At 38.8% G+C, this 23,735-nt stretch overlaps 1 protein-coding gene across 1 annotated transcript in view; it reads right to left on the bottom strand.

Moving 5' to 3' along the window:
• SEC24D (SEC24 homolog D, COPII coat complex component) overlaps positions 1-23,442 on the bottom strand; it is a 55,748-nt gene extending 32,306 nt beyond the window's left edge. The window contains exons 1-7 of the mRNA XM_009288873.2: positions 23,292-23,442; positions 21,137-21,263; positions 18,885-19,033; positions 16,538-16,807; positions 15,617-15,738; positions 11,788-11,899; positions 10,303-10,430 (exon numbers count right to left, since the gene is read on the bottom strand). Coding sequence (XP_009287148.1) covers positions 10,303-10,430; positions 11,788-11,899; positions 15,617-15,738; positions 16,538-16,807; positions 18,885-19,033; positions 21,137-21,263; positions 23,292-23,442 — 1,059 coding nt within the window. The remainder of the gene's footprint in view (positions 1-10,302; positions 10,431-11,787; positions 11,900-15,616; positions 15,739-16,537; positions 16,808-18,884; positions 19,034-21,136; positions 21,264-23,291) is intronic.
• Between the last annotated feature and the right edge of the window lie 293 nt (positions 23,443-23,735).

The following is a 23,735-nucleotide window of genomic DNA, read 5'->3' as shown; positions in this document are numbered from 1 at the left end:
TTTAAAAGTCAGGTCCTTTCTATGTTAGTTTTGAAGGTCAATAGCAAAACTAGCTGTTACTTTAAAAATACCACATCAGGTAGGAATGTTCATACTCCAAGTATCTCTCCCATGAATACTTTCACTACTATGATAGCTGGGATGCTTCAAGTAGACTCCAGAACCTCCAAACATTAATAATGTTTGTATGCAACTACCCTCCTCTCTTTTATTAACACCGAGCTATAGCTGAATGTCACAAGTAAGGGGCTGTGCCAAACTGAGTTATGAGCTAAGCAGTCCTGCAAAGGGCACAGACTTGTTCTATTGCTCCCTTACTCTAGGGCTGAGGAGGCAATCTATGCCTCTATTTAGCAAGCTTGGGTTACCTAATTCTGTTAAACACCATATGAAAAAGCAGCCCCCTCCACCTATTTCCTGTCCTACAAGAAGAGGCACTTCCCTTCCCACAGAATCAATGAAGGGACATTCTGTAAAAGAAGGCTTAGTCTCTCCTATTTTTCTACAGGACAGCATTAGAGCCTGCTATGATTAGGCCATGTGCAATGTTTCTTTGATACAAAAACCCCAAAAACAAACCACCCAACCACAACCCCCCCCAGCTTCCTATTCAACTTTAAAAAACATTTTTTCTATGTAATTACACACTTGACATGGTTGCATCCAAAATACAATCCTGCACTAACATGCACAGATAAGTAAAATACATATAAACTAAAAATGCAGTAACAACTTCAGTTTAAAAAGCCAAACACGAACTTTTCCTCCTGAACTTACTAAATACCAGAGCGCTCTGACTCTGTGAAGTTTCCAAGGTAACTGAGTAACATCCCTGACGGCTTAAGGTTAGAGCTTGTACAGACTTAAAATGTTTAATTTACTGCTGTTGCTACGATCAACTTTGGCCAGTGCATAAGAGGAGACAAACACCATTTCAGGAGACCAACGCACAGTCCGTAGAGGAAAACGCACCCACAGAACGGCAGATGCCACTCAAGCAGCTATTTTGAGTTAGCAGTATCTAGCTATAGCCAAAGTAATTTTTTACTTAAGTGTCATTTCTGTTGGCAAAACAAATTATCAATATTGTTGCCCAGCTAATTAAGTGGATATGAATGTTACTTTTTCTTTCCCTTCTGTATTTACTGTTGCTTAGTCAGGTTTTTCTTCTGCTATTACCATTCTGAAGAACAGTCTCCAACTTATCAGAAACTAATTACAACATCTTCAGAAGGCATTTTCCCAGTCTAAATTTCAAATTTCTAAAAAAATAATCAGGAACTCTGATTACAATATGAATAAGGTCTATATAAATGTCAAATTTCAAGTCACTGTCCCCATCTCTTTCAGAATTACCTCCTTGCCATAACAACACTGGTGCATGGAACAACATACTACAGAAATATTTTAAAGAGTACACTTCAAGAGTATTTTAAAACCTACACTAAAAACAAAAAGGCAGAAAAAACTAAATCAGGAAATTTACTTGAATTAGGAAAAACTGTGCTGCCAAAGCCTTTGCTAAATTTGGCTCTGAAAGGTCATTCTAGTTACGGAGTGTAGTCACAGCCCAATAGGCTAACAAAAAACTTTCTCCTAGATGATGAAGTCTTGGGAAGCAATCCAGTTCCAAATGCTTTACTACCAAATGCAGACTAGCACGGGGCATACTCCATAAAGCAAGCCTCATCTAATTTACGGACCTCTAAATTAGGCATTGCGAAACCCAGCTTACAGGCACTGGCCTCCAGAGGGATATAAAACTTTCCGGGTGAGGCACCTTGAGATGCATGAGGGTTCTGGGCTCTTCATATCATGCATGGGAGAGTCAGGCACCCCAGAGGAGCTATGCAAAAACCCCAGACATTAACCTGGCGCTAGCTAGTTGAAAAAAACTAAACCAAAATAGCTTTGACAGAGCAACAAAGCTTGTCAAATACCCATCCTGCTCCATAGTCCAGGCAGACTCAGAACTACGAGACCAGAGTCTCACAGTTCTCTCCCAAATGAAGGCATCAACAAGGATGCTTTGGAACTTGTTTTATTTTAATATCTGGAAAATGGAAGAAACAGTAGTGCTTAGGCTCACACTTCCCAGCATGGTATACAGCAATGAGTTCAGGATACAAGTTTATACTACCTGGACAGTCTCTATATGGATTGATTGTTCCAAAGAGCTCGACAATGGATTGGCTGTAAAAATACCAAGGCAGTCCTAAGAACAAGGAGGAATATCTGGTAGCATGGCCCTACCCCGAAACTATCTGGCCTAGCTGTAATCTACAGTGTGGTATTGGTGCATGTGCTCTCTTTCTGCTCCTCTGACTTTATCTGTGGAAGTTTAAACGGAGGCAATGAACTCTTCTGTACAAACTGGCAAATAGCTTGGTGGTCAGCCCCCCTTTCCTGTAGGGTGAAAAAGCGTTTCAACGTGGTCAGACTAAGTGTCCTAACTATTAAGTCATATCGCATGTGCAAGGCTTCTACTCTTACCGTGTTTTAGAAAAACATAACAACTAGCACAGATTACTTTGACAGTGTGGCCACAGACATTGACAAAAATCATTCTCTGCTGGATCTTGGACAATCCAGAGACCAGAACTGCTGAGCACGCAAAGCTGTCTGTCCCACTTACAATTCAGAGATAGCAAAATATTATCTCCTCACTGGTCAACAGCTGCTGTTTTTGCTGTGGAGTACTCATTCGAAAGGAGGAAGCTTTTGTAACCTACACTGGAGAGAAGTCCAGTATTGTCAACAGACATGAAGCAATTTTGAATAACCTAGGTATAAGGGGTCATATGAAGTCTACACAAAGGAAAAAGGTCATTAAACATTCAATAAGCTCTGACATTTCATTTCCAGCAGTCGTGAATATGAAGAGGAATCTCACTCGTGTCAAGCCCCGAGTACATACGGGGATTACAAAGTTACAAGCCAACATTGAGAAGGGTGAGACATTTCAAAACAGACAGCAGGGCAAAACTGTCAATCTCTTTCAGAACCTTTTCTTCAGAAAGTTTTCTTAAAACTATCATCTTTTGATAGTTTAAAAAAAGCTTACTAGTAGTACAGACAGTTTTACTGTCTAACCATGCAATTCCTGTCTAAAAAGACTCACAGTGTGAAATTCTGAACTGTACCTAAACCAACTGCTTACATCAGCTTCAGCACCCAAAAGGAAAGAAGGCAGCAATACAAAAAGAAACTTTACATAGAATTCTGGGTGATCCCAGAGCTACAGACCAGCAAGTCCTACTTCCGCAGAAAGCAAATTGGTAGATACTACAATGGAGGAGAACATAAAAAGACACACAAATAAATAGGACATACAGAGGAAGAGCTGATGTGGCTCTTGCGGAGGGGTGTCATGACACAGACCTATTGAGTTCCGTCAAGAGTCAGCCATCATGCAGATAAGCATGACCTAGTCGATATAAGGTATTCCTTTTGAAAAAAGTCTTTTGATGAGAGTCCCTCATCAAAAGCTCTCATGCAATATGGGGGAAAGGCCTCCTGTGAATAAATAACTAAATAAAAGACAGAAATGAAAGGGTAAAATAAAAATGATGGCTTTTTACAGTGGGTAGATGTTATCAGCAAGCACCTCAAGGAGCTGTTCTGCAGTCTGTGCTTTTTAACACATCCCTAATAGAAAGGAGCAGTAAGATGTTTAGTTTGAATCGTTTCATATTGCCTGCAAACTAAGCATTCCTCACTCTCCTCAAACCAAAGCTCTGCATGAGCACATAACCACTAATAAATGCATGTGTCTATATAAAAATATGCTTCAAACTAAAGCTACAGCCTGCTCGCCTTTCTTACTAGCTACAGAATACAGACAGCAGAACCTGAGTCCCCACTGAGCCCAGGGTAGATTGCAAAAGTGTGGGGATTTCCCTAATTATTCATATTTATTTAACATTTGAATGACTTATTTAAAACCCAAAGGAGCAGACTTGGGGTCTAAAAGAAAATTTGCACTCTGGTACTTGACTTTGTTCTTGAAACAAAAAAAAATATTTTTAACACTGCATCATGTGCTAGTTATTCACCTCACTCAATTTTTAGCTTCTGCTAACCTTACAGCTCTACCTAGGAAACCGTACTATCATCCCTGTAAAAACCATGGCTTTCCAGACAGCTCAGCTGCATTGGTCATCATCAAAGTTCCCTATCCTGAAAAGGTTAAATGGCTTTTAGCTCATGAACACCAGCATTTCTGAGAAGTAATTCCATTCCAATTTTATCTCACCTCACTCAATTTTTAGCTTCTGCTAACCTTACAGCTCTACCTAGGAAACCGTACTATCATCCCTGTAAAAACCATGGCTTTCCAGACAGCTCAGCTGCATTGGTCATCATCAAAGTTCCCTATCCTGAAAAGGTTAAATGGCTTTTAGCTCATGAACACCAGCATTTCTGAGAAGTAATTCCATTCCAATTTTATCTTTTAACTAGTTAATTAACTGAGGAGAAAATGAAAAGTGAAATATTAAATTCCCACCAATGAATATTTCTAAAAAAAAAATTTCAAATAAATAGGAAATAACACGGTAGAGAATGACGACAACAGTTACTCAGGAGCAAAGAAGAAGGTAATTTAGATATTTAAATATTTAAGACTATAGATAATTATTTGGAGTTGTTTATATTTGCTTTTACAACATGGAATACTCTTAACTACCTTTTGTTAGCAAGTAGTATTAAATGTTAAATCAAGATCACATGGTTTATTAAAGCTCTGGAAACATTCATACATCTCCAAAACAAATTCATGTACGGCTTGGTCTATGACGATAACTGTGAGAGCCAGCTTATTTTTATAGACTGTTGCTAAAGCACTGGTGGACTAAAAATAAGTTCTGCCAAGTAACGATACTGTATTCTCAATCTATAACAAATAAATACTTTCCATAGATCATCCAAATCAGGAGAGTGAAAATGAACTGTTATTTCTGAGAAATAATAAATAAGGACTTGGTAAAGATTCAGAAATATCTAGAGCTGTTAAGACACTGGGCTGGGCGGGGGGGAGGAAGGCATGAATGTTTTAAGAGCCTTTGTTTCAAATGATACATAGCATACAGGTAAAGTTCACTAGTTTATAATTTTCTAGATTGGCTGGAGGTTTTTTGTAGTAATCTTTGAGAGACTGCGTGCCCTCCATGGATTTTGCCACTCTAAGTTTCACCTTGAGGGCTTTTCTGAATAAATCCATTTGACTTGCTCTGCTCTTCTGAAGCTCGGTGCCTATATGCCAAGTGTTGCTAACCTCGCTGCTCTTGGGATATCAAACACAACCCTAGAACGATCTCTATTGAATGGCCTCTACCTATGTCTTAAATTCGCTCTCACTTGTGATTTAACATTACTGAGGTAAAGCCTCCTTTGTGAACTTTTCTTCAGTGTGGCCAGTTTTACTATTTAAATGTTGATAATGGCTTCTCTAGAATGTTTTCATTGTGCAGTTCCCAGGTTACATGTAAGCACCTGAAATCCTGCATCTTAGCTGCATCAGATCTTTCTTACTCTTTCAGCCATAAATTGTTGTGGAGTTGAGCTTTCCTCTCTTGACATGAAGACCGGTATTGCAGCCTACTGGTATAGGTATATTTCTATGTCTTGCTTTGTATTCACTTATGTTGGCTTTGTGTCCTCTCAACTCAGAACTTCCACCAGACTTCTAGATGCTATGGAACTTCCCAGACACAGTATTACTCCACCAGGTCTCAATTGCCTGGGGAGTTTTTAGCAGGGTATAAAGAAACAGCATCTTCATCTTTTCATTCCACTACATTTCTGTAATTTTTAATTTGTTCTTTCTCACTGCAGGGGCAAACCCTGTTTGTTTTGGGGCTCCCCCCTAGCACCCCCCCCATTACACTTATTCAAAGACATGCATGAGATCTTTTCATTTAACATCCTCATCTAGCACCATAATGATTTTATGTTGTGTTCTTATTTTCTCCCGCAGGGATAATTTGTATCCCATTCTTTACTGGAAACGGAGGTATCCGTTGTACACGTCTTCAAAAGATGCCCCTGTTCCTGTTTGTGTATTTCTCAGCTCCTGACAGTTTTTTCCCCAGACCTTAGTTAAAAAAAAATTTATTCACTTAGTATGCTAATATTCCCACTTCACTTTTGGAGACCGCACACCAGCCCCTGTGTGTAGACACTCCACTTTCCCCAAAAGAACCCACAGTGACTAATGAACTTAAATCTGCCTTTCAGACATGCTGAAATCCCGAATTCTCTTTTCCCACGATAGACCTCCAAACTGGAAGAGTATTTCTGAGAAAACTACTGTTAAAGTCACTGAACCTAAACTTCTTATTTGAAAGCTCCCAGGATCTTTTATCTCCATCTCCCTGTGTTCTTAGTCAAAGGAAACAAATCCTCAAAGCTCAATTTCCAGTTGACTACTGTTTCCATGAATGCAATTGACAGCTTTTTTTTTTTTAATTCATTACAGACATTAATTCCAAAACTTCAGGGAGTGTTCCAGGCTCTGTCAGCTGGAGCACTATTGATTCTTCAGAGTAAAATCTGAAAGGAGAGACAAATGAAAAATATCTAATTGGCAGAAGAAAATGCTGCTAACCTGCAGAAGCTACAGTAAACTCCAAACAGAATTTCTCATAGGATCTCCTTGTCAATGAGTAACAGAACAAAACAGGTTTGACAGCAAAGTGATTCCTATAATCTCCATTACACACACATCTCTGCCAACTCTGGGACCCCAATTACCTTTTCCTACTCCCTCCTATCCAGTTGCTTTAGATGAAGAATCTCTCAGGCACTTCTTCCCGCTGCCTGCACAACCAAGAACAGCTCAACACTTTGCTCTGATGGTCGAAGTGTAAACTCAGAAGGAGACACTAATCAGAGCGCCCAACCCTCCAACTGGCACCAACATGTAACACCATTCACAAGTCATCCACCAAAATGGTGGATGTGTTCAATTAAGAAAGAAAATAAGGTCTGTACAATTATGCTCTCCCTCTCATACACATATCTAGTTCTATCAGTGTCTACCAGTGTCTTAGCTGTGACTAAGTCACTTCTATCAGTGACTTAGCTATTTCATTGCTCTTTTACTAAATTTTTGCTGCAGTTCAGATTATACAGTACCAAACAAAGCATGGGTAGGAGAAAATACGATCTGCAGTTCTCTTGATATCATTTAGGTCACCTGGACAGAACATAATGCTTCATCAATGCAAAAACCAATCCTCTCAATGAATCAAAATCCACACTCGGGATTGGCTTCCAGGAAGGAAGAACAAGCCATCTGAAGACTGCACTGAATCCTCATATTATTTGGAAATGGGAGTAAGGTAAGGTTTTTCCTTTTTTCTGTCTTAGTACAGTAATGGCATAGAAAAATGAACAGACAGACATGAATTCTATAGCAACAGACCACTGAAAATGCAAATATATTTTATATACTATTTTAAATTCATCCTCAACTGTAAGTGATGATCAAAGCAAAATACCAATTAATTAAGAATTATATTTATGGAACACTCATAAGTCTATTAGTCACTTGAATGACCCTGATAGCCCATAGCTTCTAAAATACGGCTTTACTAACACAGAATATGGCTTTACTGACACAGAAAGGCATGGTCTATGCAGTTTGCATCACAATGGATTATGTGTATCGTGTAGATTTGCTGAAGTCCTTACAGTTCAAGTGAGACAGGTCAGTTTCTCAGCTGTTCCTAACCATATTACCAGCTGCACAAACCATTTGTGGTCACTTCACATCCATAGTCCACTAAACCCTTGTAGCCATTGCTTTTCTTCCTCCTCCTTTGAAAAGAAACAGAACTGAAATTCTCTGGGTGTTAACACTGAGTGTGTTAGAAACAGAGACATATCTGCAGCTGAAGCTGCAACAAAGATGAATGAAGGGAAACTATTCATTAAAAGGCTAGAAGAAAAAAATCATTATTTTAAACAGTTACTATGTACAACATGCTGTTTATCAAGAAATAAAGAGATTAGACAGATTCCCACTTTGTACTGAACCCTGTAACATGTGATGAGCATCACCTGTAGGCATTGTTAAAAGGCACTATCCATAAGATAGGCTAGATATTCTGAAACGAAGAACATTCTGTGCCTTGCAGTCCCTAGTTCCAGGCAGAATGCACCATACTAGGAAATTCAGAAGCACACATAAGCCCCTGAATGTATTTTACCTCTATAAAAAGCCCAGTTCTTTCAAATTAAGTGGCTTTTCAGAATTAAAGTCGTTATAAGTCCCATATGGAAGACCATCTTTATTAGAAGATCTTAAGAGCAAGTTCTTATTTTGGCGGCAGCAGTGAAGACAAAGGGCACAGGCAAGCCTTGGAAAAACTGCCTCAGCTAAGACTGCCCAGCACTTCCTACTGTAACACCATCTCTTCAGTTCTTATAACTTTACCAAGCTGTAACTGTTCAGACTAATATTTTCCACATTGGACTTGTGCCAACTTTGAGAGACATTTTTCAGAGGTTTTTTAGCCTCTTCCAAGAAAGAGGCTAGGGAAAAATACACTGCTCTTTACAGATTAATGAATTCCACTGACCTTTCCAACAGCTTGAGAGCACTAACACTTCAGAACGGGTGGGTCACTGAGTACATCTTCTTGCCAACCCTGGGAAAACCCTCCTGAACTTGGCCAAGTACAAGTGTTTGTACATACTGCTAATTTATGTATGCAGAAGAGACTTAGATTTTAGCAACTCATTGATCACCATATCCAAACACTATGCAGGCGACAGGGAAGCCATGCACAGAGGACATAAATGACTAGAGGCAGACTGAAAGTGAAAGATGCACAAATGAAGAGCCAACATGAAAGCAGAATTGCTAAGTGCCACCTGGGCACAGAAACTGGGATAAAAGGTAGTAAAGCGTAAAGGTTGGCTGGTAAAGTGAAGGGATGGAGAAGCAACAGCAGGAGTTTCATCTAGGAGAAAATGCAGGGGGGGCAACAAGCCAAGTCTGCACATTCCCCTCAAGAACTGGAATGAAACCCCAAACTGCCGTCTAGCAGACAAATGGTGAGACTCGGTATCTGCAGAACCGTAAGTAATACATCCTATTTCCCTGTGGACTACAGAAAAGATAACTACATACTACCCTGCTAAAATAATACTCTTAATTCAAACTACAGAGGTCTGTTGGATTGGAAGTTATCCATCCTGATAAAGAACAACATCTGTTTTTTTCCAGCATATTTAAAAAAAACCCAACCCTAAGAATTTACAAGTAATAAAACAAAGTTAAAGAAAAATCAAAGACTGCAAAACCAAGCACTGAAAGTCTTTGTGATTTTAATTAGGCTTTTCTGTGCATGCATTTTATGAGGAGTTTTTGAAGACACAATCACATACTACAGCTTTCATGAATCTGTTTTTTTCCCAGCAAACAGTGCTCTGAAAGTAAATTAGTGCAGCACATGAAAAGGAAATGCATTCTGCAGACCTTTGTTGCAGAATTTAGAAGCTGTGCAATGGAAGAGGCAGGAGCTGAAGAACAAGAAAGATGATCCTACAGATGATGCGGCTAAGTGTTGCACTCGAAAACCGGTTTTATCCCTGCTACTGATAAAATCCTTCAGGGATGTCAGGAAATCTGGGTAACTGTCTTACGACCACACGATACTGCCAACCTGCAGAAATACTTTGAAGAAGAACTAGGGATATGTTTGGAATATGAAGGGCTATTAGAGATGGTAATGTGAGAAAAGGAATTGACCAGGTTAGTGCCTCCAAATGTGTGCCAAAAACGGGTGGTTACATTTGTCGTCTTTGTATGGCTCAGCTCATCCAAGTAGAAAATACCATTATCTTCTCAGTCTGTTCTGAAATTAAATTATTTTGTAAAGAACTAAATGGAAAAATGCCATTCTTTGAATGTAACTGTCCACATCTTAAGATTAACTTGATACAGTCTGTGGTCATCCTTTTTTGATGTCTTTGCCTATACCTATGGAGTTCCAGCAGAGCAAGCAACTGACAAAAGCTGGCATAAACTAGAGGCAGTTGGGGGAACACCAGGAACCTAGTGGTTCAGATTACACAGTCATCACTCTTGTACCTTTTCTAAACAAAGATTTTTTTATCCCTTGAAGTTGCATCATGACCCAAGTGCATCTCAGTCTCCTGCCATCTCTCTACTGTCTTACTCCTTCACAGTCAGAGGTAAAACACCCTCACCCCTAACCCAATCAGAGAAGAACAAGTCTGTAATATTTAGGAGACAAAACCACATAGGACTAATATTCAGTTAGTCCTTACCTCATTTGGTGGAACAATAGCAAAAGGCTGGATGACAGCTGCCAGTGGAATGCGAGCCTGTTTGGCCATATCTGAAGACAATGGGAAGCAGTAGGTAGTACATCGGATATAACGAGGGCTGGCGTGGCCTAGAACACCCAACATAGCATGCAGAATGAAAGGCTGTTAAAAGGAACCCGCCCGTCCCAAACACAAACCAGAAAAATCAACAACATAAAGCAACAAGTGCATATGCTACATTAAATACATGCTTTTTTCCTCCCATGCAAGCTTCTGCCCATCTCTCCTCTTTATATGTCAGCCCATTGCCCCTCCCTGTGGGTAAACCTTTTCTTGCTGTTTGAGTTTAAAGCCGAGATTTAAACATATCAAGAAAAACCCCACAATTATTTGCAATAAGAATCTCAATAGAGATTAGTTTGAAACTTATCATATCTAAGATCTTAAAAGAAAATAATATGGATGAAATCCCCAGTGGAAATGTCAACAGTGTATATAAAGAAATGCTGCGGACTGATACCTACTGTTTAGACTGCTCTAATGAGCTAGCTCTGATTCAGAAAACAGTGTATCTGTGTTAACACCACCATGCTCATTTATCTTGCAAAATATAGTGTGCTAAAATCACCACGCCATTTTTCATAGCACACTTAGCTCAGTTCCCTCAATGAGAAACTGTGCTGTGCACTGCAGACAGGAGCACTGAAAGGCAACAGGAGTTCAGAAATCGGCTCCCGTATGCTCCTTTTTTAACCATCAAGCTGCAGCTCTGCTCAGTTTATTGAAAGGAATTTCTTTGTTCATCAGAACTGCATTACCCCATTCTCAGATAATGCCAAAAAATCTTGATGTGTTTGTACATTTTATACAGTTTATCCAAGCACTGATAAATTAATGCTGGACTAAATGATACCATCAGTTTAATCTGTATTAAAATATCAAGCCTGCTGTCAAGAGCAGCACATGGAATATTGTACTTCCAGGCTCTAGGCAGAGGCAAAGGCAGATAACACTGGCCAAAGGAAAAAATTAAGTCAACTAGACAGCTTGTACACCGCCCCTATCGCTTGAATAGAATTTTCCAAAATTCGTATCTTAAAACGTGACAGTGCTAGTCTCATTGCTTCTTCTAGTGTCCATCTTTTAAAATTTCAGAAGAATCCAAAAAGGATTTTCAACTTGAAATTTAAAACCTTGAAAAATTTTAAGTTAAAAAGAAAAGGTGTCTCAACTATTCATATTTTTTTAAATGTCAGGAAGGGTAGAGGAGGTGTTAACCCAAGGTGTAAGAATTCAACTCCCACTTCCCCTCCCTGCCCCCCCCCTTTTTTTTTCTTTAAAGGGAGTTTCCCATTTCATGTCCAATTTAGAGTAAGAAGCATCATTTTCAGATGAGAAATGTAAGAATTTAGTCTTTCTTTTTTTTTTTAAATTATATTCAATTTCACCTAGAAAGAGTCCCAAATCAGTGACAAGGACAGTTACCTTGGTCTTGGATTACGCAGTCTGTGGTGACGAGAGGAGGAACCTGTCCTCTTGTGTTTGTAGCATAGACCTGCCCTCCCCTAGAAGCCTTATCATTTTCAATCACTTGAATCTGATGAATAAGAAGCAAGAACAGTGTGAGATAGGTAAGCCATGCATTTACATTCATAAACAGTTATGCTAATATCTACACCAAGTAACAACTACTGACATTGTCTTATACCGAGGTGCTATAAAACTATCACAATACAGGCTTCATGGACACTTAACAACTAGGAAACTATACACACAGCTGAGCAGTGTAACTCATTTACAGCTGCTGTTGCCTGTTGGAACTCAGGGGTAACACTACATGTTGGGGTGGATAAGACCTATATACAGTGAACAAATGAGGTTTTTTTTAGAGTATGTATATTGACTGCTAGGAGGACAGACCTTTTCAAGTGAGGCTAGCCAGCAAACTGAGGAGAGTGATGGTGTAAATAAGTCCTTGTTACTGAATCTGGCCTTCCATTCTCCCAAGTGCAAGGTTGCATCACCTTACTCAGATGCCATATATACCAGGTTATCTTTTGTATGACCATAGCTGTGCCAGCTGCTGTTCTTCATAAATGAATGTACAGATTGCAATGGTGGGAGGGGTTAGCCCTCATTCCTCCTGACTAGGCTCCATGCACAGCATGGTTAAGAAATAAACAATAATCTACATAGCAGATCACCTTCCTAGCTGAGCTACATTTCAGCACTGCCATTTAGAAAGCAGCAATTTAAACTCCTGAGAAAAGCCTTGTTGGCCATTAGGTAGTATTTCAACACTGGAGCTCAGGGTTTTCATTTTCTAGGTCAGACTACCATGTTGTGAGCTTCCTCCTAGAAAGAAAGTAAAGGAGAGCAATCACAGAAAACTTTTACTAAAATGAGGCAGCTCTGATCATGTACAGATTTACTCCGGTTGAAGCCTAGTTTATAGCAATTTACAATGTAATACCATGAAACGCTCATGAAGCTGGCTTTACTACTGAACAAATTCCTTTCCCATGTACTTCCTCCCCTGTCACTTCTGCACAGTCCCTCACCCCTGTCTAAGTTTGATACTTTTCAGGATGTAACTGAAGTTATATAAAGCTGTATTTTGTTCCACACCATAAACCGGATGACTGAGATGATACCATTATTGCTCCTCTTCCCTCAAAGAAGCTATCTTTTCAGCAATCTAGTTTAGAGTGTAGCTGAACAGCTGTGAGAGGCAAGAGGAATGAGACAGGGAATTTCTGAAACTGGCTTTGCCACTGCTGCTGGTATCTCACAGAATTGTATCCTTACACTGCACATGAATTTCTAATAATAGCTAGGGAAGTTCTGAAGCCTCTGTTGGAAAGCAAACAGAAGAAAAACAAAATTAGTCGCATTGAATCTATTGATCGTTGTCCAAGAGGTATTTCCTAACACACTGGAAATAATCTGGGGCCTGTAACATTTTTTTTTTCAATAAAGTTTTTGTATTGCAATTTAAGTATACAATACATTCCTCAGAGAGCTTGTTATATCTTCTGCTTGATTACTTTTCCCTGCCTCCTTGGCTTGTATACTTACTGCTAACTCTTGCATTAGAAGGAAAAAGGTTTTGCTCTAAAAAAGTCCACTGGCTGAAAAAAGCAAACCACTTTCAGACTTAGCTCTGCAAAGGATCAATGTACCATGGTATTCTGCAGTTAACTGACCTAAATATATCATTGTCCTTGGAAACAATTGTTGACAAAGCCCAGATGCTAGTTGTCATAGATGTTGTCAGAGCACTTATCAACCTCTAAGATATGTAAGAAAAATATAAATCAAGAATGGCTATAGATAAGAAGTAAATTTATCTGGCAACACTACTGTAATTATATAATGTAAATATAACAAGAGAAATACACATGGTCATACTTATTCCTCATTCTGAATTAGCTTTTTGCCCTTTAGAGACGTTGACCCAGATCATGTTTCTTTTAAACATGTCATTTTGATCCTCGCTGTGCTGCTTAAACAAACCTTTTAACCTATTTTAACATCACTGTCATAGTCAAGGCTGTTTATTCTACATGCGTAATTGAAACAAGACATCAGTCCATGCTTTCATGCCAGACCTCCTTCTCCCCCCCCCTTTTTTTTTTTTAATTAGACAAGACAATTTTATCCTTCTTATGTAAAAAGCACCATACTGAAACACTAGGAATGACTGACCTATTAAGGGCATTTGTTAATTATACAGACACTCACTTTAGTTTTTTTACACAATGGTTTTCAGCTATATTAACTCAAAAATTGCCTTTATTTCATGCCAGACCTCCTTCTCCCCCCCCCTTTTTTTTTTTTAATTAGACAAGACCATTTTATCCTTCTTATGTAAAAAGCACCATACTGAAACACTAGGAATGACTGACCTATTAAGGGCATTTGTTAATTATACAGACACTCACTTTAGTTTTTTTACACAATGGTTTTCAGCTATATTAGCTCAAAAATTGCCTTTAACAGCGGCAACCACAGTTGCTACATTAACCTCTAAGTGACTATCAACAAGCATTTTTCCAAAATTCTGGGGATTTTACATCAAAACCATCACTGGATAAAACATTCTTTTCTAGAAGGACACAAGAATATCCCAATTTAAGGAAGCAGGGCTGCTCCCTACTACACAGTGTCAGGCTTCTACACGTGCTTTTCCCTCATCTCGGTGGAACACAAATCCTGTACAGCAATACTGCCTCAGCAGAGAAGCAGAAGATTACTTCACCCAGACTAGCTTACAGTGTGGTGGTTAATACCTTTTTTTAAGTAGAAACTTCTAGGTCAAAGCTGCAGGACACATCCTGCTTCAAGAATCCCAACTCTCCGAGGACCTTTTGACCTGTCCGAATGATTGCCAGAACCAGTAAAAGTGTGTGCATCAGAGTGTGTTTTCCCCATGAGTCCAGCACATTCTCTCCCTCTGTTTCAATCAGCTGTTCTCAATAAAGAAACTAAACGCAGCCTGCATCTGACTAGCTATTCCTCTGGGTAACAATTAGACTACTTTATTTAAGAAAGATGGACACGATCATAACCTTGTTTTCTCCTTCTCTAACACCATTCTAAGAAGAGGAGACACTGTCCCACCAGTACATGTTCAGGCATGCTTCAACAGCTGAGCCTCTTCAACCTGTATGAAGCTTAAGCATTAAGGATATTCCAAGCTACTGAAATCCTTACAAGGCTGCAGCAGCTGGAAGGATGCTCAGGCAAATAATTCTAGTTGTCTGGGAAACTCCTGAAATCCAACGGTGAGGTGGCTTTTGAGCATAGGAATTCTCAGCATTTCCAAGATTGCAGTTTTAGAGTTCATGTACCTGTATTCTGCACAAATCCTGCTTTAGGTGTCTATCTGTTACTAAGTTTAAGCCTTCAAACTTTCCAGAGTGAAAAGGAAAGGTGATTAGCTGCAGTGAATGCAAGTAATCCTTCAGTACTGCTCACTGTCATACTAAGAATCCTGTCAAGAATTCCTGTTAAAGTATTTAGAGTCATGGGTAAGTCCCATGTTAGATAAAGTTATAAAGCCTCTTCAGTACTAAAACTAACGTTATGCACTAATTTATCCAAAACTGACAGCACAGAGTACAAAACTGCATGTAATTAAGAAACTGCAAAAATTGGAACATATCTTGTGAACCAAGCCATGTAAGTGCAATTTTATGTTACAAAAAAACCCCACCAACTAAAATAAATACAATATTAGCATTGTCATTCCTTTCTCTTAAATGCAGCAGAAATTTACTTTTATAAAAAAAATCAGTGCCACATTACTTACTGGGCTTGGAATAGAGTCAGGATCAAGCTTCTTCTGCTGAGGACCTGGGAGCTGTGCCAGACCCCCAGGAAAAGCACCAGGATAAGACAGTTGAGATCCTGCCATCTGAGGACCATAGTTTGCTGCAGTTACAAATGACAATTCATTTAAAGTATTTAAGTCGCGTTACCAATTTTCAACATCAACTTTTGCCATTCAATTCATTCTTACTCAGCTAAATGCAACTTCTCCTTCCCTTCTGTTTTCAGCAAGTAAAAGAAATGGATTATTTTGGCTCATGCAGTCTGTGTTTTAAAGGTAAGCATAAGCCTAGGTGTGAGAACTATGGCTCCAAAGTTTTCAGGTGTATGTCAAGTAGGACGGTTAGTAGAGATTACCACAGCTGCTCAAACCAGGACATTACATTAGTGAGAATCTCCTCCCTCACATCAGTCAATGCAAACTGGTCTAGTTAGCTGGCTTTTTAGTTGTCAAAATAACTGTTTTACTCACCCTATGTCAGGTGAAATCACTGTACTCAGTTACAATTCTTTATGGCTATAATAAAGCATTTTTGAAAGCTGCTTATGACAGACAGTACTATAAGACAGAGAGCAACCTATACCTTTACAGAGCCTAAGAAAAACTCCTTTCTGTAGTATGTCATGCCTTTACCCATTACTAACTAAATAATTCTGTTTCTGATCCAAAGTAATGTCTTTTTTCTTGTTACAGTCTCAACAGATTGCTAAACTTTTGAGCAAAAGCATAGCCTGCCTTAAATGTACTGATTTACAACGCAAATCTTTCCATTCTACAAAAAGAGGATTACACTTTCATTTTTCCAACTCAGCAGAACATCAACCGTGAATGGTCGCAGTTCCACCAGTGATTCTCCATGCATGTTTTGTTTTCAATTACGTAACAAACATCCTTCCTTACCTTGCTGAGGATGATATCCAGGCCCTGGAGGCTGTCCTGAAAGCTGCTGCAAGTTAGGATCTGGGGGGACAGGTCCAGGGATTCCATCTTGTCTGGCCACAGGAGGCAATGATGGTTGAGCACAAAGGCCATTAACGTTATTTGCTGGTGGAGGAACCTGTGATCCAGGTGGTAAAGCAATTTGCTGCTGGGTTGGTGGTGGTAGTTGTGGACCCTGAAAAGATGCCGGATGCCCAGAAGACATGCGAGAGCTCGGAGTAGTGCCAGGACCTGAGGAAGAAAGTATGTCAGCTGAGTCAAAAATTATAACCTACTAACTCTGTGTGGAAGGTGTTCTATTTTTGCTCAATACATTTACAATATATAGGCAGGATTGTATCCCATACTGACAATGCTGCATTATGGGGATTCTGAATGCCTGTTCACATAACAAATCTGACCTCATAGTTTAAGTCTGAACTGATTCAGACATTCAATTTTATTTCTTTTGGCTCTATTTTCAGTAACACCTTGCAGCTGGGGTGGATGGGGAAAGAGAGAGGGAAGCCAGCCTTTCACAATTCTTGATTAGAATACACATAAATCACTATTTGCTTTTGAAATAATATTTAATTTCATAATGTGAAACAACATTCTTTTTGCTTAATAATCAATTTCCCTTATGTGGCATGTTTTTGTTAGTCTATTTGCATTTCACCATGACAGGTTCAATGGAAGATAAATCCACTCATTTTACCTCATTTACAACCATCTTCTCGTTTTGATGCTAAAAGATGAAACATGTGTGAATTATTTTGTACACACTAGTGAGGAATAGTTTGTTGTTTATAAGTTCCAAATTCCAATTAGAATTAAGAGGACCATGGAAATGGGGGGGGGTGAGAATTACAATCTGTAAATACTTATTACTTTACAAAACCTACATTTTTTTTTAGTCAAATTTCTCCCCAAAGAGTTACGGTGAAATAATTTTCAAGAAAGCTAAAAAAATAACCAAAATTAGGTTTGGAGCAAAAGGACCAATGTGTTAATATACAAATACTGAAATGCATCTTCTGTCAGACATGTTAACTGAAAAAAAAATTTCACATGCAAAACACAAGCTCAGGTTCTCAGCGGGTACAAACAAACATCACTCCAGTAGCTTTACAAGCTGTGAATTTCAGCACTCTGTCAAGTTACACCAACTCAGACTTACAGCTAAGGAAAAATCAGAACAAAACCCAACACAGAAGCAGAGTTGTAAAGAATCTGCGTCTTCAGTGGTCTGAAGGGTATCTCAACCTTCCAGCGTGTAACACAATAAGCAAGAACATTACATGATTATTGCTGAAGGCAATATAATGAAGGCAGGAAGCAAAAAAAAATTTTGCTCTAAATAATATGAGTTGCTATATATGAAGTGCTCTAGAGGTGCTGGGCCACCCTTCGTCCTGTATAAAAAGGTCCGAGTTAATTGTGCACTTGCAGTTCAGTACATCAAGGTTGAAGTCGAGTCTAAACTAACTTTTCTAAGGTGAAGGTAGTGTAAGTTTTCACAAGCAATTGTACAGAGGGTCAGACCCATGGTAGTTATGCAGGCTTCATTCAAGTCAAATCAGCAACTCTTAAAGCCAGGGTAGGAACAGTGATACAGTATCAATGCAGCCTGAACTGAAAAGTTCACCTTTACATGTTATCTTACAAAGGTATCACCCACCAAAGTGATCCTCATTTAAAAAATTCATCCTCCTAAACACACTGACCTGAGCAAAACAAGATGCTAACAAAATTCCATTCCTTTTAAATGAAATGGTGAATTTCACCAGGAAATACTCAGGAAAAGCAGATACAATCAAACAGAAAATTAGTGGTGGGAGGTAATTTACATGGAAGAATCACATGATCACATCTTTACCTCATAGCTTAGGTTTGAGATGTTTTAACCTCAAAATAAATGCAAATAAATTTAGATAAAAAACTAAACAATAAGATTTGGACAAAAAAGAATAAGATAGTTTCAAAACAGAGAGAAACTCTAAAAAGCTGAGAAAGATGAAACCTTGTCTGCATATTATTGCTCATGCACTGGCTGTTACTGACAGGATCACCGAGTAGTTTGAGAAATGACTGATAAGATAGCTGACTTTTATGGAAGGTTCATCAAACATCAATTCAGAATTAACCCAAGAATATTGATTTAAGGAGTAGGATGAGATTAAAAAAAAAAAATCTAAGAACTTGAGCAAATGATAGTGGTCAAAGATTTCATTTTCTGTTTATACAGAAGTTCAGTAAGTTTCTAATTATCATAGTCTTAATAGCTTTAACTGAGAAAAAGTCAATCAGATCAGATAAAACTGATTACCATAGCTATTTATCTGCATGCTGTTGAGCTGGTTAGCAAGTTGTGCTGTAGGTGAAGTGGATGCAGTATTTGGGTAGGCTGGTTGTGACTGATGACTGTAGGGAGGATAGGAAGGTCCTGTACTGCTTGGAGGTGGAGGGCCTTGAAACCTAAAGGGAAAAATTAGTGCAGTTATGCAAAAAATTACATCAATCATAATTCTAGAAGGTCTCATACCTCCTCAAGGGTGGTGCTGAAACAATTAATTAGGACAGATTGAGTTTGCTCACGTTCTGCTCAGAAAACGTATACTTGTATTAAAATAGTCATGAAGCACAGAGAGAATGCACACTTGTTTAAAACAAACAAACAAAAGACAGTACATGTTTGTTTGCATACTTGTTAGAAACAAAGAAGAGTGAGTATGCCATGGCAAAGACAGAGTGGTAATAACTATACGAAAGCTTGAAGATTCACAAGCTTCTGAACATAACGCATCACTCCATCCCCTTTCCACACTCATAAAGGAACATTCCCTACTGGGGATGGGTGAAGAAGATTAGGAAAAAAATCTGCGAAGAGAGCAAAATGAAGTGAGAAACTGTTAAGGAGTTCCCTGTAGTAGAGGCAAAAAGAAGATGCAGGTAGGGAAAAACTGCTTCATGATTATCAGATATAGAAAAACATGAATGCAAGAAAAACAACTAAAGAAAAGAAAGAGGTAACACACATGTGGCTTACAAAGATATTTTCTACCAGACTATTTCACTCCGGAAAAATAAGATCTCAGGCTGTCTCCCAAAGAAGATCTACACTGATTTTTCCTATGACCACTTCTAAAACTGAGGAGGGGCCTAGCTATATCAAGAGAAATAGAATTAACTTTCCTTGAAATTTTGACGTGGAAATTTCGACGTGGAAATTTCCTGGCCTTAGAATAGCAGCTCTCAGCAGTTTGGGAATAAAACAAGCTCAGGTAAAAAACAGTAGACATGAAGCTGTCAGGGCAATGACTGGAAGCTAGGAAAGAGAATCAGTATTTTGCTGGGTTGGTCATGTCAACTTGACTCTGTTCACCCTGTTTTTACATCTTCAGGACAACAACCACTTCTCCCTGTGCATTAGTACATTGTCTTTTACAATTGATCACCAGTTTTTTTGGGTCCTCCTTTACACAGTGATAACATACAGACAAACAGGCTTCCCCATTTTGATGCATAATAAAACATATACAGGGCTTTATTTGAACACAAGTAACTATACAACAACCAAAAAGCACAGAAGCAGATTAAGACTTCAACCAACTAAAACAAAAATGTTGTTCAACGGTGTCAAGTTCGCTAAAACTAAAATAGCTAGAGGTACACAAACTAATTTCGCCACTCCTGGGAGGTAAGCAAAATAATTAACATTTGACAGAATTAAATAAAAGAGCTAAGCATATTTACTCACTTATAACTACCTGCAATATAACCACTGAGTAATAAAGCTTGGCTATCCCCTCATATGATCATTTTTCCAAGATTTCTTTTTACAGCTTCCACCTGTCCCTACTTTCTGCCTTCGCCACTCCTGTCTCCTTCACTTCTTCCTGTGACCTCTGGAGGCAGGACAACAGCACTTCAAATAAACTCTTCATAGTCAATCTCAGACCTAAGCACAAGAGTAGGTATAACAAAACTGCATTATAAAATGTCTTTAAAGTTCCCTATGGAGCCTTGGCTGTGATCCCACAACAATGAAGCAAAGACATCCTAACAAGGCGGGGGATGTGGGGGGGAAACTACAGATATAGAGACATGCACCAGCTTCTAGTCAAAACTCGCTGGCAACTATTAATTTGTAAATAACAACTTCTTGGTACCTCACAACAAAGGAGAATTAAGACCTCAGAAGGTGAACAAAAAAAATAATGCAACTCCTATATCAAACAGCACTTATAACACCTTACTGCTGCTTTGAGGCAAGGGGTCTAAGATCAAGAAGAAAGAATAATTAAAAATATTTTACATATTAATGTAAAATATCATAACAACGCATGATAAAGACCTGACTTGCTGTAAAATGGAACTTAATGAGATTACAGATCACACCGTATGATCTGGCAGTTTAACGTCACAGGGAACTGAACCAGAAGATCCAGTTCAGAATTAGAGTAAGTCAGAACTGCTGAAGATAAAAGGGATGTCATACTTAAATGTCAGTGAAGCAGCCGAAGAGAGGTAACAGAGGTCAAATAGCTTAGATCTCACATATTAATTCTTGAAAGTCACCTATGTGGCTGTTGCCCTGGTGTACCGGGCCCATTTTGGAAGTTGGTCTGGCTGAATTGATGTGTACCAGGTGGTGGAGGCCCAACAGGAGCTGAAGATCCAAAAGGCACAGTTGATTTCGACACACCTGCAAAAGAAGTAGTACTTTTATGTAAGAACACTGTAAGAAAGCACAAGATCACCAAGAAATACAAGGTTACGGCCCTGCTCTAGCAATAATTTATGTAAGAACACTGTAAGAAAGCACAAAATCACCTGAAATACAAGGGTACGGCCCTGCTCTAGCAATAAGAGTACCGGCTCTAGGCGACCCTGCTTGAGCGGTGGGGTTGGACCAGATGACCTCCAGAGGTCCCTTCCATCCTCAGTCATTCTGGGATTCCATAAGAAAGGACAGATTTTTGGTCAGCTATAGAAGCAGATATGAAAAAGAACTTATAGTAAAAAGGAAGCAAAGAGTAGTTGGTAACTTTCCAGCAAAAGAACCCAAGAGGGACAGTAAGAAAGAAGCAAGAATGAACAGACCCTGCAGTTCAATTTGGGATACTGGTCATTCCCTGTCACCATTATCTTTATAGGTAGAAGCAAGAGGTCCCTTTGATTTCAGAGACCACGGTCAGAAAGAAAACTTGGAACAACCTTTAAAAAAAAAAAAAAAAAAGCCTCCACATGTAGAACCTGTAAACCTATGCTAAAAATGGTTCTTAATTCAGATCTAGAACAGTGACTGCAAAGAGACTATCATTTATGTAAACAGCAGTGCTAAATAAACAGCTTTCAACCTGTATTTCTTGAATTATTTACCTTTAGATTACTCTAACATCAAAAATTCGTTTGATACCAAAACTGGTATTTTTCCCAAGTATTCTAATAAGCCTATTACCAGAAGTAGTTCTATCTTCTGACTATATTCAGCATTGAATTAAGGTAACACAACTCCTGCTGTCTTTAGTAAGAAGTTTTAGAGAAACTGGGTAAAACTTTTTTCTTTTTTCATGGTAACACAAAAATCAAGGACACCACAGAATACTTAAAAAACCTCAATATACTTAGATACTTAGTTCTGTCATTACCCTACTCCACCATCTCAAATACTAAATTTAATGTAACTTATCATAATCTAAACGTTACTAAAAATTTTAACAAATACTTTTTTTTTTAGATGCTTTAGAGAATACTTCAGACATCTTTACTATTTTAACTAATTTCCCCCTGTGACATCAGGCAAAACATTGAGATGGTCCCTCTCCCTGTCTCCCTATCTTGGCTATGTATATAGTAGACTTACAGAGGGAAGAGGAAACCTTACTCTTTGGATATTTTCCTCCGCCCCAATTCACCAGTCTAGCATGCCCCCTTTGGCTCTACCAAAATTAGACCAGCATGACTGACTTACAGCAAAATGGGTTTAAAATCCATGCTCTCAAATTATTTTTTTTTTAAGCTTCAGCCACCATATACTCATATATTATACTTCTTGAAAGATTTGAAGCCATATATCAGTAACTTAAAATTAATGAAAAGCAAAGGAGAGACAGTCATGTTTATCTGTTGGATGTCAATTACATTACCTGTAGCATGATTATGCTGGTAGAAATAAAGCAAATATCCCCTTTGCTTGTAATCTGCTTGCACCCAAGGTGCCCTTCCTCATAGAAAGTAACTGCCTCCTGAGTAGTTAGAAAGCAGATGGGCTCTACTTACCACTCACTATCCAAATACATCACCCAGTAAGCAAACTTAAGCAGGAAAACACCAACTCATATTCATATGCAAGTTTCTGCTCAATAATTCAGTTGGACAGGGGTCCTACTGTGAAGAATACAACCCATTTCTGAGAGCTTGCTTGCCATTAACACATATGAGTTCAGAAACATTTCTCTATTCCCAGAAACAGCCCCTTTTGTATTTGTCTGTATTAGGTATTACTCATAATACAGCATAATACAGCATTAAGCATTCACACACGAAGGTCAGATACCCATCTTACATCAACATCTGAGCACCAACAATAACACAGACAAAGCTAGTGCAGGATCCTGTTGCAGTAGCAGTGTAAAATTGAGCATTTTGTGCTGACATGAGTAAGAAAGAGACACAAAATGCCTTCATAGAAAAGTAGACTCTGAAGACACATTTTAAGCCAATTTCATACCTGGTTGAGATGCTGAGTATGAGGAGTTAGGGTCCCCGTAATGCCCATAATGAAGTGAAGAATTAGGTGGTCCAAAACCTGCAGAAAAACCTCCTATTCCTGGCTGGGATTGGGAATACGGAGGAGCTGCAACATAGCCTTGTTGACTCATGATGGCAATATTCTTATTCCAAGTATTGGGTCCTCTTTACAAATCTGCAAAAGAGAAAGTGACACCTGCTAATAGTCTTCACTCTTTGTGTGTTTTAAAAGGCTGTGAACTGTGTTCCCAAAAGGACAAAAGACACATCTGAGGGCAAAAAAGGACCTTGTTGTCCTTGCTATTACCAGGCATCTTTTCCCTAAGCTTTCACATCTTGATTCTGTTGTTGTTAAAGAAAAAAAAAAAAAACAAAAAAACCAACCACCCCCACCACCCCCCCCCAAAAAAAAAATTGATTAAAA

Source organism: Aptenodytes forsteri, unplaced genomic scaffold (genome assembly GCF_000699145.1).
Source record: "Aptenodytes forsteri isolate BGI_AS27 unplaced genomic scaffold, ASM69914v1 Scaffold8, whole genome shotgun sequence".
Classification (NCBI taxonomy): Eukaryota; Metazoa; Chordata; class Aves; order Sphenisciformes; family Spheniscidae; genus Aptenodytes; species Aptenodytes forsteri.
This window is presented reverse-complemented; position numbering and strand designations above follow the sequence as displayed.